The sequence below is a fragment of the Anguilla anguilla genome, chromosome 11 (assembly GCF_013347855.1).
Source record: "Anguilla anguilla isolate fAngAng1 chromosome 11, fAngAng1.pri, whole genome shotgun sequence".
Taxonomy (NCBI): domain Eukaryota; kingdom Metazoa; phylum Chordata; class Actinopteri; order Anguilliformes; family Anguillidae; genus Anguilla; species Anguilla anguilla.
Genome location: NC_049211.1, coordinates 13,575,702 through 13,591,687, shown reverse-complemented (window position 1 = coordinate 13,591,687; position 15,986 = coordinate 13,575,702). Strand labels below are relative to the sequence as shown.

The 15,986-nt window shown below is 43.1% G+C and overlaps 1 protein-coding gene across 2 annotated transcripts in view; it reads right to left on the bottom strand.

Moving 5' to 3' along the window:
* Window positions 1-4,627, bottom strand: part of LOC118207922 (MAP kinase-activated protein kinase 2) — a 35,425-nt gene extending 30,798 nt beyond the window's left edge. The window contains exon 1 of one of the 2 annotated variants that reach the window (XM_035382125.1): window positions 3,735-4,627. In XM_035382125.1, coding sequence (XP_035238016.1) covers window positions 3,735-3,965 — 231 coding nt within the window. In that variant the 5' untranslated portion in view covers window positions 3,966-4,627. The remainder of the gene's footprint in view (window positions 1-3,734) is intronic. The other variant, XM_035382124.1, reaches the window with a different exon arrangement.
* Window positions 4,628-15,986: the final 11,359 nt, after the last annotated feature.

Genomic DNA, 15,986 nt, shown 5'->3' with positions numbered 1-15,986 from the left:
CTGCCAAACCACTATTACCAATTGCTGAGATAGGTTCCCCATTCAGCCAAACTTTAAACAACTGACCCCAGGCCGGTCAGAGGGATGGATTCCCCCTCTATAGCTGGGTTCTCAAGATTTCTGCCTACTGGTGACTTTCTTCTCACCATTTCAGAATTTTTTTCCCACTGGGGAGTTTAAAAAAAAATTTTATATCCAAGTTTTTAGGGGAACCGTGCCTTTCCAGTAATAAAGTATCTTTTTGGCAGAGACCATCTACAAAGTGGACAGGGTACTCCCCACATGGTCATGCAACAGCAGCCCTGGCCAATCAGGCATCAGCGGCCAGCCCATGCAGCCATCGATGCGCTGTTCAGCTGGCGGACCGCGGAAAGAAAGCACGGAACACTAGAAAAGTGAAGCGTTTATAAATCAGGACATAATATGCTTCATGTAAATATGGTCTATATAACAGTGATATTTTGTAGAACAGAAATATGCCAGGGATCAAATTATCACCAACATGCAAACTAGACCAGGATTATTGGACATGAAATTCAAAGATATGTGACTGATAAAATTTGGAAAAGGGAGGTTCCTGGACTCGTTTGGGAACCCCTGGACCTGAGCCGTGTTTCCCCCTCTCTCTTCCTCTGAATCACAAAAGCCATAAAACCAGCATGAACAAAGGAACTGATTGAAACAGATAGCTGAACCAGCCACGCCGTTCTGAGAGAAGACTGGTCTTCTTGGCTCGTGAGCTACTGCTAGCTCATTTAATGTGGAAGGTAACAGCCAAATTTTTAAATATCAAGAGAAACAAAGACCAAATTTTGAAAACGCCTGTGTGTTGCAGGAAATCAGTTGTGTCCAGCGTGCGACTGCAATGCGCCACACAGTCCAACGCAAAGAGCGCAGACCGCCATGAAACAAAATCACTGCGAACAAACGAGGCTCACCTAAAATGAACAAATAAAGATGGGCTGCGATCACGAATCGGCTACAGAGTGCAGGCGACCATCTGCTGCTCCCCGGCCTCCCTCCCCCGGGAGCCTCTCTGTATGAATGGGCCCGGAGACGGGCAGAGAGCGCCTCCGATTCACACCGCATTTTTGGCACGGCCAGACCCAACGGAATCTCTTGGCCTCCCTTCGGGGACTTGGAGCGAGGACCGGAGGCCAAATGGCTTGTCTGGTTTTGTTATTGTTTTCTCTCGTGAAAACCGCAGCCGCGGTCTCTCAGAGGACATCGCGGCTTTGACGCGACGCTCAATTTTACGGCTTTATTTGTCTACGCGAGGCTGTAACAGACAGAGCTGCTGAAGCTCAGGCTACACTCAAGGATAGTGAAGGGATTATGACTGTCAATGACTGAGTTTGCCAGTATTTGGATAAAGGGGCAAACAATTAGGCTAACAAATACCTTTGGCTTACTGGAACAGATGCACATAACACTTTTTTTTCAGGTGCTAAAGAGAGAGAAGTATGACATTTGAAAGAACAGTTGTCACGTTATAAGGGGCCGTAAAACAAAGCTCACCTTGTGACACAATCGAAAGTTTTGGGAATTTTTGTGTATGAGGGCACGATCAGAGAACAGAGGCAGTGAAACAGGATTTACGTGCTTGTGGTAACAGAACAGACACAGGAGTGCCATTTGTCCCTCGTACCGTAACCCTGTGGTGCTGAAATCGGAAGCCCAGGCTGGCAGTGTGTCCCTTTCCCAAAATGACAGGGGGGCACGCTCAGTCACATACCGCAACACCAACAAAACAAAAAAAAAACCTCATACCAGTGACACCCACCCAAATGTCCTCTGTGGTTTCCAACCCCCCCCCCCCCCCAATAACTACAGACTGAAACAATGCGGTTTGCTTTGGTTTCAAACAATGGTCATCACGTTCCTCAGAGGCATTCTGTCAAATATTGCTTGCCATTCAAAACACCATACACAGTGAAGGCACTTGTAGAATGGTTACCATAATCCATCCAGAGAGCTTGCTTGCATGTGGGTTTTCACTCATTCATGTAGACTTCTTTATGCTGTCTGGTATTCCCTCCGCAGCAAAGCACAGACTTCCCACTGGAAGAATGTACAGATACTAAATCATATTAGTATCCCTCAACCTAATGAATCACCTTAATTCATAACAATGCATGAAACTGTTTAACTACAGCCAATAAGAGCCTATCAGGAAGTGGAAAACGCTATCAATACTACAAGCTGAAACTTGCAACACACCTGCTGTTCAGACTTCCTGTTTCTTCCATATTAATCTTCCTACTTTCATCCAATCAGGCATGTAGCAAGCAGCATGCCAGACAGGTGTATTTCTGTCTTTTTAAAAAAAAAAATAGTTTGGCTAAATCTGTCCGTCTGCATTGTAGGGCCAGGTAAGTTATGAGTTTGTGGTCGTACGTTTTGACCTAAGACCAAGCGCACACTGTAGATTGACCAGGCTGTTAGGGGTTAACAAAAGGAGCGACACAACACAAACTCCTTTTTTCCCCTCCTTAAATGGAATAAGAGACATCATTGTGTTTTTCCTAGCTGACATGTTTTGCTGCGTGGGAGTTCCTTGGAAACTGGTCAAATATTTATTGCCCAGAATCAAAGAGGATCATTATAGTCTTGGAGAAGGTCTGGGCGTTGGGAGAGTTGAGGAGAAAAACCAGCAGGTAACCCCTCGTGACCTGTGGGCTTCTTCCCACAATGACTTGGGAAGATCGCTGTGTAGATATGACGGGTGCCACATTATTGCAGCAGTGCAGGAGAGGGTAGTGACTAAGATCCAAGCCAAAAATTTCCACTTGACAATCAAAACAGCTGTTACACGCATTGGAGAATGACACGATTTTAGAGCTCAGAGAATTAAATCAAATAATGTGTCACGATTTACGAACAAGTGACGTTTACCATCCGTCCATTACCTAAACCTGGGCAGGGTCGCAGGGGGTGCAGGAGCCTATCGCAGCATGCACTGGGCGAGAGGCAGAAATACATCCTGGACAGGTCGCCAATCTATTGCAGGGCGCGCACACACACACACACACACACACACACACACACACACCATTCACTCACATTCATACCTTTGGGCAATTTAGAGTCCTTGGAAAATGGAGTACCTGGAGGGAACCCACGCGAACACAGGGAGAACAACCTCACAGAAAGGCCGGGATTTGAACCCTGGACCTTCTTGCTGGGAGGTGACAGTGCTACCCAAGTGACGTTTACATTACAATCATTTAATGACATATTTCTGAAGTCCATCACGGTTAATAACGGCTGTATCGGTATTAATTATGATGTATCATTGTGTCCAGTTCCATCAATCGTAAAATCAAAACAATCATCTAAAATATACATATGCAAAGTATGTACATATAAAGTATAAATCATTTTCATATCATCATAGCGTAACAGTACCCACGTGAGAAATAACTCAACAGGAGTTCTTGCATTGGCGTGCCAGAGATTCTGAACAGTTGAAAGTGATGTTGCATTAAACGCTCCAATATTCGCTTGTTTTGCCAGGCATGAGATGCGTGACAGTGACAACTTTGAACGCCTTTGCCAGATTTCAAAAGGAAACAGAGAGCTGGCAATCACACATCCACACCTGTCAAGAGACGAACGCGGCTACATCTCGCAAGAGCACATTTCCACAACTGCAAAACCCAGGCAAGCGAGCTAAAGTAATGGGGAAATCGGTCGCTGCTGGGAAAAATTCATTTAAAAACAAAGAATCTTACCTTTAATGCGTATTTTTCTCCGTTTTTCTTTTGAAAGATTTCCAAAACCTTGCCATTTATGCCCAAACCAAGGACCTGGCTTGTGACTTTGTAATCGTCCGTTATCGCGTTCTTCTTTATTTGCAATGTGGGCTTAACGTGAAACTGCAAGAACTGCGCCGGGTTCTGTAGAGTTTGCTGCTGCTGGGTCGGGAACACCGGCTGGTTCTGGTTCTGGGCGTTGGACAACATTGTTAAAAGTCCACCGAAGAGAAAGCCTCCACTCTTGAGTTTTTAAATACTCCGACAACAACTGGTGTGAGTTACGTTTGCCAGTAGATCCCTATATAGCTAATTAGCGGCTGGTACGTACAAGTCAAGTGTTCCGCTGACTTAACCCGCCGACGTAGCTTCTAAGGTCAAGCAGCTAACTTAGTCACAATACCGAAACTACTTTAACCAGCGTACCACTATCCCGGGAGCGTGAAATCCCTACAACTCACTTTGTGCATTTACTTTTCCCCTTAAATCTACTTCGCTGGGTAGCTGCTAACTAGACGTCGATGAGACGGCGAGCTCGGCAAGCCAACTAGCCACAATGTCAGTTTCTTGCCTCGGTTTCGTCTGTTTCCACCTGTAAAAAGTAGCTAGCTAGCACCCCTCCTTCAAGAATAGCTACCAAGTGGTGGGGTTTCCAGTCATTTGTCGCGGTTATTAAATCCCATATGTCCTTTTAGGAAGAGCACAACATATATAAAAGACCAGCAGAAGTTTGCTAGCACTGTAACTAGCTAGTCAGCCAGCTACAGTTAGCTAGCGTTAAATCACACGAGCACAATGCAGCTAGCGAACTAGCTACAGGCACTTTTTGTCGTGACGTCGCAGTCCCGACCGTCCGGCCAAGGTTTTCTCTTAAAGGAGAAGTAAGAAATGAAGGAAACGTGAAGGACAGACCCATTCTGAGGACATGTTTTGCGGCTGCGTCATGAATAGAACGCCTTCTCAATATGCTACCTACCCACTATGTTCCTTTTCGAATTATTGGGTGGTAGGCTATATCGAAAACATCCGTTTTCATTATCAGTAATATCATATAAGTTCAATTTACTGGAATCACATGGAGCTCAAAACAGTCTCTCAAATTACGAAATGCAATTTCATCATTCGAAAAAAGCAACAGCATTTTGCAATGTTAAAAATGACAACGTTTGGAATTAATAACCAATACTTAAAGTTACAGAAGGATATAAAACAATACCTGGCTTTCTCAAAATAGCTTTTTGGCACCTAACAGCATGCCGCTGGGTTGAGCTGTTGCCATTTTTACTTGTTTGGAATGTGGGCCTTGAGATGTGTCCACTCTTTGCATTTCCTGACAAGAACATGTGAAATTCTCTGAAATTTTTTGTTTCTTTGGTCACTAGTATGCCTTCCACAACCCACACAGAGAGCACTGCAGCTGAATGCCCGTGTTCATCCTATTCCATCACCTGTACAAATCAGTGACAATTTCCAAAAACAGCAGGAGCCAGCAGAGCTAGCATCGGCTGGCAAAACCCACCTCTCATTGAAGATGATTGGTTACCTGTAGTTTACTGGAAATAACTGGTAACCTGTAGTTTACTGAAGACAATGGGTGACTTGTAGCTTACCACAGGTAAATAGAGTTTACTTTTGTACTCAAAATTGTAATTCATATTGAAAGCAAGAAGTCTTGAGTGTGTAGACCAGTGGTTCTCAAACTTGGTCTTGGGGGACCACTGTGTATGCTGGTTTTCGTTCCAATCAAAATAGCAATCCAATAATTTTAATAAGCTGTACATTTTTCTTGTTAGGTGCTTTCATGTTTTAAAACAGGGGTCCCCAATCTTATCCAGAAACAGCCAGTGTGGGTATCAGCTTTTGTTTCAGCCAAGCAGTGACACTCCTGATTCTACTAATCAAGGTGCTTAGCAAAGAATCTCGTGGTTGATTAGTAGAATTTTGAGAATCACTGGTGTACACCAACCAATGACTGTTGCAGAAAATAAAATAAATAACCTGTTACTGTCGATACGCATAATCTGAACCCACAGTTTATGTAATAATTGAAGTTTAATAACAAAATGAGTCATATCTAATCGTGACAGCCTATTCCTCAGCTTGTTATATTAACTTTTATGAACTTTGATGATCAATTATTTAATTTATGAAGTTGGAAAGGAGACGTCATTTTGTTAAAATAGATTTATACGTTTGAATATGATTGCATCAGTGATTTGAAACAATTTGACATTGAAGCCCAACTATGTGCACGGCACTATTACAGACCATGATGCCACTTTTCTAATAATAGTCCAATAAGGGGTCTCAGGCACAGTGAACCTTTTGACTTTCTGGTTGGGAGTTGTGCCTTGTGGTCAAAAGGTCTATTGGTTCGGTAACTGCTCAAACCACACACAGCCCAGAGTGAATATTTTATAGGGACAGTGATGAAAATATCCCCTATGCCTTGCATAAAGAAGAGCAATTTTTAGTTTGTTTTTTGTTTTGTCGCTCAATCATGCTTTTAAATAGCCACAGTACCTAAAGTGTCCACAAGATGGCACAAACAGCTTAGCCATTGGCTTGCACTAGGTTTGAGGCACGTCCTGTTTTAAAGTTATTCTCTTAACAGGAAACAGTGCCTGAATTCTGATGTTTCAAAATTCCATCCTCATACTGCTTCACGTAGTGAATGCAATACACACTCAATTTTAAAATTTCCTTTAAATGTTTTTGCTTTTATTTTTTAACTTTGTGAACAGGATGACTGTTTTATTGGTTTTGCCCAAATCGCTATAATAATTATAATTATAATTCTAAGTAATTATAAGATTATTAAAAGGTAAATCAGGCTTTGGAGATGTTCTGTCCCTAGATTTTGTTCTGTCCCTAAATTTGGGGTCAGTTAACAGTGACCCAGGAGTGCCATTTTTGTAGGTGTCCTCCGTCTCCCTGAAAGGCAGAATACAGTCTAGTGCTTCCAGGCTGAAAATACAACACAAATGTGACATGCTCTTTCAGTCAAAGACCATCTGGGAATCATCTTTCCAGCTATTACAGCTCAAAATGTGTTATTATTGGGTTAATGCCTCCAGTTTGTAAAGCCCAGGCAGTGTGAAATCAGTGGCATACCAGTTAGCATGGCAAAAAAAAAAAAAACATTCTTAAAAAGCCGGAACTGGCAGCACAGGCAACGCAGAGCATCTCCAGCATGCAGTCACCTGGCTTTGTGTAGCCCAATAAATCATATGATTACGTCATTAAGGTTCCGGCCGGATCTGGTGCTAGCGGCATCAGGGCCTCTCACCCTCCAGTGAGGACGATTTTAATTCCTCCTGTTCTCAGATCTGCGTCGCCCCCGGCTGCGGTTCTGGGCGTTCCGCTCGTGTCTCAGGAAGATCTCATGTCCGGAGACGGAGGAACGTGTGCTCAGACGGACTGGGTGTAGTTTTATAATAATAAGCAAACAGAGCTTAGACAGCTGACGTCAAGTGCAAGCTACGATGGCTTTGTAGAGTGCTTTTATAGTTTCAGATATGGGCCCATAAAAAGAACGCCATTATCTCTGTTAATATTCAAATAAAAAAGTGTAAAAATGTAAGGTCATGTGAGCACTGGAAAGGACAGAGGCTTCTGCAGTAAGGCACACCGTGCTACTCAAGAGGATCAGATTCTGCCATTAGGGCACTAAAACGTCTGGAGGACAAACTCCACTGTGGAAAATCGAGGGAAAATGCAACATAATGGAGGCCCCATGTGCTCCGGTTTATTCCTGATTTATTTATTATCCTCTGTATTTTCAGGGAGCTGAGCAGCCATTCAAGTTTATATAGGGCTACATGAACCTGGGACTGAAGGGCTGCAATGAAAAAAAAAAAATCCTACAGAGCTGTGACGTATGAGAATGATGATAATGATGATGATGGCTTGAATAGAACAGAACAGTAATAAACTCAAACACTGTGAGTGCAAAAACTAACACCAGGCTTCAACCCAGCTTATAAAAGAGGACTAAATATGTTCTTCACTGCCAGGGTAGTCCAAGACACATACAGATGGATCGTTAGCAGGATTACTTCAAAGGGCCTGAAATAAGGATAGCTGGAGCACTCAAAGCTCAGATACACAACAACTTAAAGGAAACGGGGGGCTGACATTTCTAAATCTGGGACATCTTCCTCAGAGTTGACAGAAAAGAACATTAAATACAAGGAATTGCTCCAGGAGGCATATACAGTATGTACCCTCCCACTAATTAGACCACGTAAAGTGAACATGTCATAATGAGGAAAAACAAAACAAAAATACTCGACGCACACTCACAACCAAGTATAGTCGAGAGTGTGCGCGCATACTCGCACATGACTCCCGCATCTCATTGTACGGAGCAGTAAAAAAAAAAAATTTAAAAGGGTTGAGTTGAATTGGTCATGTGACTGTGAGTCCCTGCAGGCCCACAGGAAACAGACATAGTGTGGGAAACGAGCACCACAGACCACATTCAGAGGAGGGGTGGGATGGGGGGGAAGACACTGAACTTTGGGGAAACTCTACTTTCCCACTGCCCCAGTAAACCATTTTACCAAACAAGGCAGTGCATCTGACAGCCTGGCTTCAGACTGGATTTCCACAGAGGTGTGAAGCTGGAGGTGAAGTGGAACACATGCCCACATTCAGAGGACAACCCGATGATCACCTTGAGTGTTACAAATGTTCAGTCTCTTCTCACCTGTTTAGTAAACACCTAGCACAGGTGTGGTCACTTCCTGTGAAAATAATAACCAGCTTAAAAAAAAAAAAAACGAAAGGGAAAGCAGCTTGGCAGGGCCAAGACTCATTATTGTGCACAATGTTAATCATAATCACAATTATTATTGCAATTACATTAACCATATCAATACGAATATGATGATAGCAATTTGTTATGTCAGAGATTGCAATGATTTATAAGATGATGATTATTATCATTGTTGCTGTTGTTATCATTTCTTTATTCTGGAGGCAGATAAACACAGGGTGCCAAATATTCCAGGATGACTTCATCGCTTGGGAGAGGCATCTGACTGCAGGCTGTAGGAGGGCGGGTCTTAATGTCAAACCCCACCCTTTGCCAACCAACCTCCTAGTCCAATGCAGAGCAAATAGTTTTTAAACCAATTGCAGGCATTGATGGGTGGGGCTAGATGTCAAACCCCACCCATCAACATCCAACCACGCCCCTCCCACATCCAGAACTCAGGTGTATTTAAAAAAAACAGGCCAAAGTGACTTGCGCAGCTGCTTGCTGAGAAAATGTGTTTTTTCTTGTGTTGTGCAAATCACTGTTATTGCATGCCATGTAAAGGACACAGACCTTTGGCATCTGCAGTAACCAGTGCTATCTGCAAATATCAGCAGGGGACAGCTGATTGGCTGGGCCCTACATAGATGCACAGCAGCAGTGCGATGTCATGACATTGTTGTCAGGGAAACTGCTGTGACAGGGGAAACAGGAGCCCCACAATATTGGTGAGTGATTTCCGAGGTCTGCAAGATCCTTATTCTCAGAAGAGGCCTAGTTACCTCATTGCTGATGCTGTCGGTCATTTTCACAGGAAGTGGAATCGCCCAATATTGTGCTATTTCCTTTTTCCATCATTGTATGTGGTAAGTGCATGGCAATTGTGGGTTTTCCTGTGTGGTGCTTTTAACAGTGGGCAGAATGAATCGATTGCTGTTGGGATTTCTGTCCCTATCATGCCCTTTCTCACTGCATCATACACACATCTATGTTCTAAAGTATCTATTGTTCAAATGCTGTTCTTGGTCATTCTGGGACTGTTTTCCACCCCTGGACACCAAATTTCTCACTTGCGCTTTCCCATTACAGAGAAAAAAATGACAAAGATGTACTATCATCACACACATCAGTTAGTCATCACTAAAAACTGCCACATCAACTGAAGTTCTCTTTTTTGCCAATTGCTTACATACAGTTATTAACAGTTGCATAAATACTTTAAAATAATAAATACAGTATAAAAGTCCAGTATTGTTGTTTACAATGTAAAACAGCAGTCTCCAAAATAATGAATCTTCCTGAAAAATAAGCAGCAAACCATTGTAATTTGTTCACCAACAACTGACAATCATTTGATTTTCTTTGAGGAACATCAAGTTAGTTTATGTAAAGCAGAATTACATTTCCCTCCCTCCAACATGTGAAAAAAACAAGGGATCCATTATGGTTTGGGATGCATGCCTCCAGCCTATCTCTGGCCTCTTGTGGTCCATAATGACCATGTACATGGCAGGGAATCTGCATGTGGACCCAACAAGGAGCCCAACAGAACAATGGTGAACAGACCGAACAACAGTAGGTCACCAGCAGTGAGCTCACCGACCAGGTCACCAGAGACATTCTTCTCTTCAAAAGAGACAAGAGGGCGCTTCGTGCCCACTTGTTAACCTACTTTCGGGTGTCCGGTCCCCATGTGTCCCACTGCCCCAGTTTCGTGCTGCGTGTCCTGTGGAACCCCCACACAGGATTACCAGGATGCCCCCATTGTCACGCACAGAGAAGCTGGAGCTTGTCTAAGTCGAGGCTCCCCAGTTTGTTTCTCGCTTTCCTCTCCCATGGCCCGTTACTGTGGACCAGAACCCACAGAGCCCACTGCTGAACCCGTCTGACCTGTCTCTAACAGACAATCACTCACTGTTTACTAGTCAAGATCAATAAGCAAGCGTTGCATGTTCTTTTTACAGCTATAGCATGCAATATATATTATTTTAAAAGTAAATAATGGGAAGTGGAAAAATTATTGTTGTATTTCATAGCAGCAATAGCAATAGTTTTTTTACACAGATGAAAACTTTGGCTGCTTAAAAGAGATAACTGCCGACAGCACATCCAAGACAGGGTTTGCCCCACTGTGTCATTTGATTAGTTGATGAAATTAAAGGACCTACCAATGCAATGGTCTGTAAATTGACAGTAAGAATCCACCCCCATCCTCCTGCTAGTTTCAGGCCTGGATCTGGAAAGACAAAACATGCCCCTGCCTGAATCAGCAATCAGAACTGTCCCATTTCAAAGCTCTGTGCAGACAAAATCAAGAAAGGCAAAGAAGGAGTGATATTCTGCTCTAAAAAACATCTCACCCAATCTGCATCATAAGCAAAGCGCTTAAAACATACTTCCATGTTTAATGTCCATTAAATGTACTTCATGTATAATCTGTTTAGTTTAAGCATGGTGTGTAGTCCAGGTACCGTTATTTAGTGCATCTCATGGTCAAGGTGCCATGTGGGTGTTTATGGGTAAGCAATGTGCAAAACATTGCACAACCTTGTTCAGAATCTTGAAGAGACAGGTATAGTCTCATGAAGAGGGTACTCCTTACACAAGCTGCCACGGGATAAATGACCTGGTTGGGGGATCCAATCGATGACTTGCCTTTGAAGTACCCAGTTCCATTCAAAAGGCAAAAAGTACACTGAAAATTTATTTGTGACTCTATGGAAAAAATACATACATTTTAAAAAAAGTATGGAAGTAAGTACTCTCTGTGTACCCTGTCCTCTCTACCTATGACCCCTCCTACGTCATGGTAGCGACAGAGCACCTACCCACGTCCTTCCCCTTCTTTCCTGATTTGTCACACTCCTTCCTCATAGCCAATAATGGCAAATCCCACCTAATCCCATTGATCCTTCATTTAGATTACGGCAGATTAAGACAGACAGTCTGTGACCGACATCAACCATGAAACGTAAGTCACCCGTCACCTGGGGTCTTCAGCTAGGTCACGCCTTTGAGGCCGGCCATCATCACGGCACGACAGCCAGCCCTGTCATTACCTGTCATTCAGTTCATTTTAAAACTGTGAGAGGACAGTGGAAAGGGAAAAAAAATGGAGGATATACTAAAATGACCATTATTTCCCAAACTGCGCAAATGCAAGTACTTGAGAAATTGAGGAAGTTGGTCTTAGCTTTGGGTATAAACAATGACAAAGGGAATAGACATACCACAATCAGAAAGACCAGAATTCTCAAGATTGCTAAAGGGCAAAATAATGCTGAAAAAAAATTCAAGAAAAGCAGAAGGCTGGTTTGAGAGTCTATGAAAGCACTTTTCCCAAAAGAAATGATACAGTGAGGTTACGACCCATCATATCAACCTGTAAATAGCTAAATTCAGAGAAAAAAAGGCATTTTGCTGTGGAAAATATTCTGATTGGTTTGAATCTGTGAAAAATTGATGGCAAATGGCATATCTATGGAAAGTTCCAAAATTACTGAGCTTAGACATAAATTGGGTGCATAAATGTTAAATAAAGCAATGAATCAAAGAAAAATAAGGCTCCACACACCAAAAAAATACCTCAAACACGCTCAAAGTGATATCTTTTAAATGTTTTTGTTTTGGCTGCTTTAACCTTCAATTCATTTAATTTTACAGTAAAATCAATAATTATGAAACCCTGAAAAATTTTGACATCAGATGAAACTTTAACTAGTGCATTTGAACACCCTCCTTTATTTACTTATAAGAGAGCTAAAAATATTAGAGATGTGCTTGTAAGGGCAGATGACAAGGCACCAGCAAAACAGGTTTTTATTCCAGGAAGTTATCCTTGCTGAGGTAATGCATCATGTAAATTCATGGATCACACTAAGGTTTTCTTTGTAAATGGTAATGTTTATAACATTAAAGAATGCATCATTTGCCCTGGTAGATTGGCACCCTGTCCAGGGTGTATTCCTGCCTCTCGCCCGGTGCTCGCTGGGATGGGTTCCAGCACCCCCTGCGACCCTGCCCAGGATAAGCGGGTATAGATAATGATTGAATATAAATTTGTAATTCTGTCAATGTAGTTTATTTGTTATTATGTCCATATAACCTGTATTATGTCATCAAAACATCAAAAAAAATGGAATGTACGCTTGACAGAACATCGAAATAGTATTAAGAGATGTGACAGCACATTATTTTACAGAAATAAAACACAAACTAGAAAACCTTAGTTGTACAGGCATTGACAAACTAAAGATACATTGTTGAGGGGGAGACAGACTGAATGCTCCATTTTGAGAAGGCATATCTGTTGGCTGTCTGGTTCATCAAGGAAATATTTTTATTGCTAATGTTTCATTAACTGTTTGCTTTTATTCATTTGTTTATTTTCATCTGTGCCAAACATGACTTCACTTCTCCTGTGACTCCCCTGGAGGCAGAAGGTCAAGATAGTGGTTTGCTAATCCCCACCCCCACCCAGCAATGCCTGTCTGATTGGCCCTTATCTTCCAGCTCCACTCTCCAAACACCCTGACACAGTGTCACAGTGAAGCCTACTTCCCCATATAGCACACCTCACAGTTTTAAACTGATTCTCTCCCTTAAGATGATAAAACGCTAAAACAATTAATGGCTTGTCACAATTGTAAACAACACCTTCGTCTATGCATTGTAACACAATTTTTACTCCCATGTTTGCATGCTTGAACGGCATGATATCACCACAGTTGATAAAACATAAAATTACATAATTTTGTATTTTAATCCATTTCATTGATCAAAAGAAACTTGAAACTTGAAACTTGAAGAGTTTGGAGTGCAACTCGTTCAGTACGGTGACAAGTCCAGGAGTAAGTGCATACAATAATGTCCAGCCATTATACCATACTATACCCAGTCAGGGTCGCAGGGGGTGCTGGAGCCTATCCCAGCATGCATTTGGTGAGATCCAGGAATACACCCTTGACAGGTCGCAAATCTATTGCTTACCACACACACCATTCACATACACACTCATACCTAGGGGCAATTTAGGGTCTCCAATTAGCCAACCTGTATGCCTTTGGACTGTGGGATGAAACTGGAGTATCCATAGGAAACCCATTTTGACACAGGGAGAACATGCAAACTCCACACAAAAAGCTCAGGCTGGGATTCAAGGATCTTGCTGTGAGGCAACAGTGCCAACGCCCTATACAATAATATAGTGTGCATGTACTTGTGAGTCTGCACAAGATAACTATGTACCTGTAAATTAGCAACAGGCTAGTTCCTCATTCTCCAGATTTTTGCAGAAGCCGATACCACATATCCCCCGACCAGCATTCACTGGTGGAAATTCCAGTTTGGTTCCAGCCTGGTTTTAAGCTGGTCTAGCAGGTTTGGAGATGGCCAAGCTGACAACAAGACGGTTGAGATAGCAACCATGCTGGAAAGACCATGCCCATCTGGTGGGCCAGATTGGTTCCAACAACAGGCCACCACCAAATTCACCTAATTCCAGATGGTATCCAGCTGGAGCAGAAGCTGGTTCCAGCTAGATTCCATTTTAGGCTGGAATTTCCACCAGGGTTTTGCAGTACCACAGCCCATTCACTGACAGGCAGAACCATGTCAGTATTAACAGGTTTACAATGAGAGTTTACAGCACCTGGGACCTTAAGGAAAACAAACTTCACAGGCAGTCTGAGAGAAGAGAAAGCACAGGTGTGTCAGTTTAAACACAGGAGTACAGGACAAGACACTCTGTACCAGCTCTGAACAAGTCAGACAATGTTAGATAGGATTAGTCCTCCTGCACAGGCCTCAAGTCATTTCTCTCCATATTCCTGACTTTTTTTCTACCTCTCCACTTTGCTGCAGGGTGCTTGTCTATCTCAGGCTCAGTGTCTGTCTGTACCTGAGCATGCCTATGAGCAGTACACCACCTGATCCATCAGTCAAGGCTGGGAGGTTGGAGGTGGTGACTTTCTCTCAAAGTTTCTCTCTCTGTATTTCCAATACACACATACCGAAATATACACATGTGCTTATGTGCACCTGTCCCTGCATATGTGCATGTGCGTACACACACACACACGCACGCACACATGCACGCACACACAGCAGTGCCAGCGGAAGCAGAAGTGCACACTTTGGGGGAAAACCTGGGACATCTGCGGGTGGCATATCTGAGTTAGAGTCTAATTAGTCTAGAGGCCAGGTCTATTTGTTTAATCCTATTAGGCAGTGAAATGTACACTGGGGACCTGAGCGGGGCCTGGGCGGAGACATTAAAGACCTGAAGCCGCACAGCTGTTGCCCAGCACGGCCACTCACACCTCTCTGCTGCCACGGGATAATCTCTCCGCCACACGGAGTCACAGGGACAAAGGGCGTCAGCAGGGAGGAGGAGCCCTGTGGACATCACCATGGCAACACGAACCTGGTCAGGGGACAGGGTGAATGGTGGACATGGGAGGAAACTGTTGTTTTGTGGGGTGAAGTATTATTCTACTGTGTAACGCTGCTGGGATGCATTTTATATGCATACACACACACACACACACACACACACACACACAGACTAAGACAGAGTAGATTTAGGGCCCCTGTCAGCAGTAGAGCAGGTTTAGATCTCACGCTCTCTAGAGAACCCGAGAGCATTTCGAGGCTTTTGCTGGAACTTGCAGCAGTGGAAGGACAGTGAAAAGCGTTTTAAGAACCAGGAAGAAAGCAAGAGCAGATGTTGACTTATTTATGAGACGCTCCACAGTGAAATATTTCAGCAACCTATATTTAGAAACAGGAAGAAAACGCTACCCACCAAAAAAAAAAAAACAGAAAAGAATGTTTTTGTGGAGCAGACACAGTCCTGTTGCTACAACAATTCCAGCTTGCCAAAGTCAGCTTCTTTTCACCCACCAAGTAAAGTTTGGGTTCCCTCACTTGTGAAAATCAGATGCTGGCCTTGTCCAATTTTAGCATTTGGTTTGTTGAGGTTAACAAAAAGGAAAAAGAAAACAAGGAAATACAGAATAATGGGCAGATTCTAAAATGAGCTGTCTGCTTCTCTTTGGTCTGGCTGTGCTTAGAGACTGTACAGTAATTGCATTCCCTTTATATGGTACAAGATACAGATGTTTATATGTATACATATATCGATAAATCATCAATAATGTCTCCATTTTCTTAAATTCCTACCCAGATTTAGGACCCAAAATGTTTTAGTTTTTTTTTTTTAAGTTTTAAGGCCAATTTCTTTACCTTAAATGCTAGGTTGCAGAGTTCTAAGAGAAGTGCACATGTGCTGTTGACCCTGGGCTGTACCAGAGGGCCTCTCCTTCCTTTCCCCCTGTCAGTAAAGCTCACGCACCCAGAGGCCCCAGCAGCCCCAGGTCACTGCCAGCAGGCCCCTGTGGTGTGTCTGCACACACGGAACACGCCGTCCTCCCTCTTCCACTGTTTATCCATTCCTGCGTTATATAAGG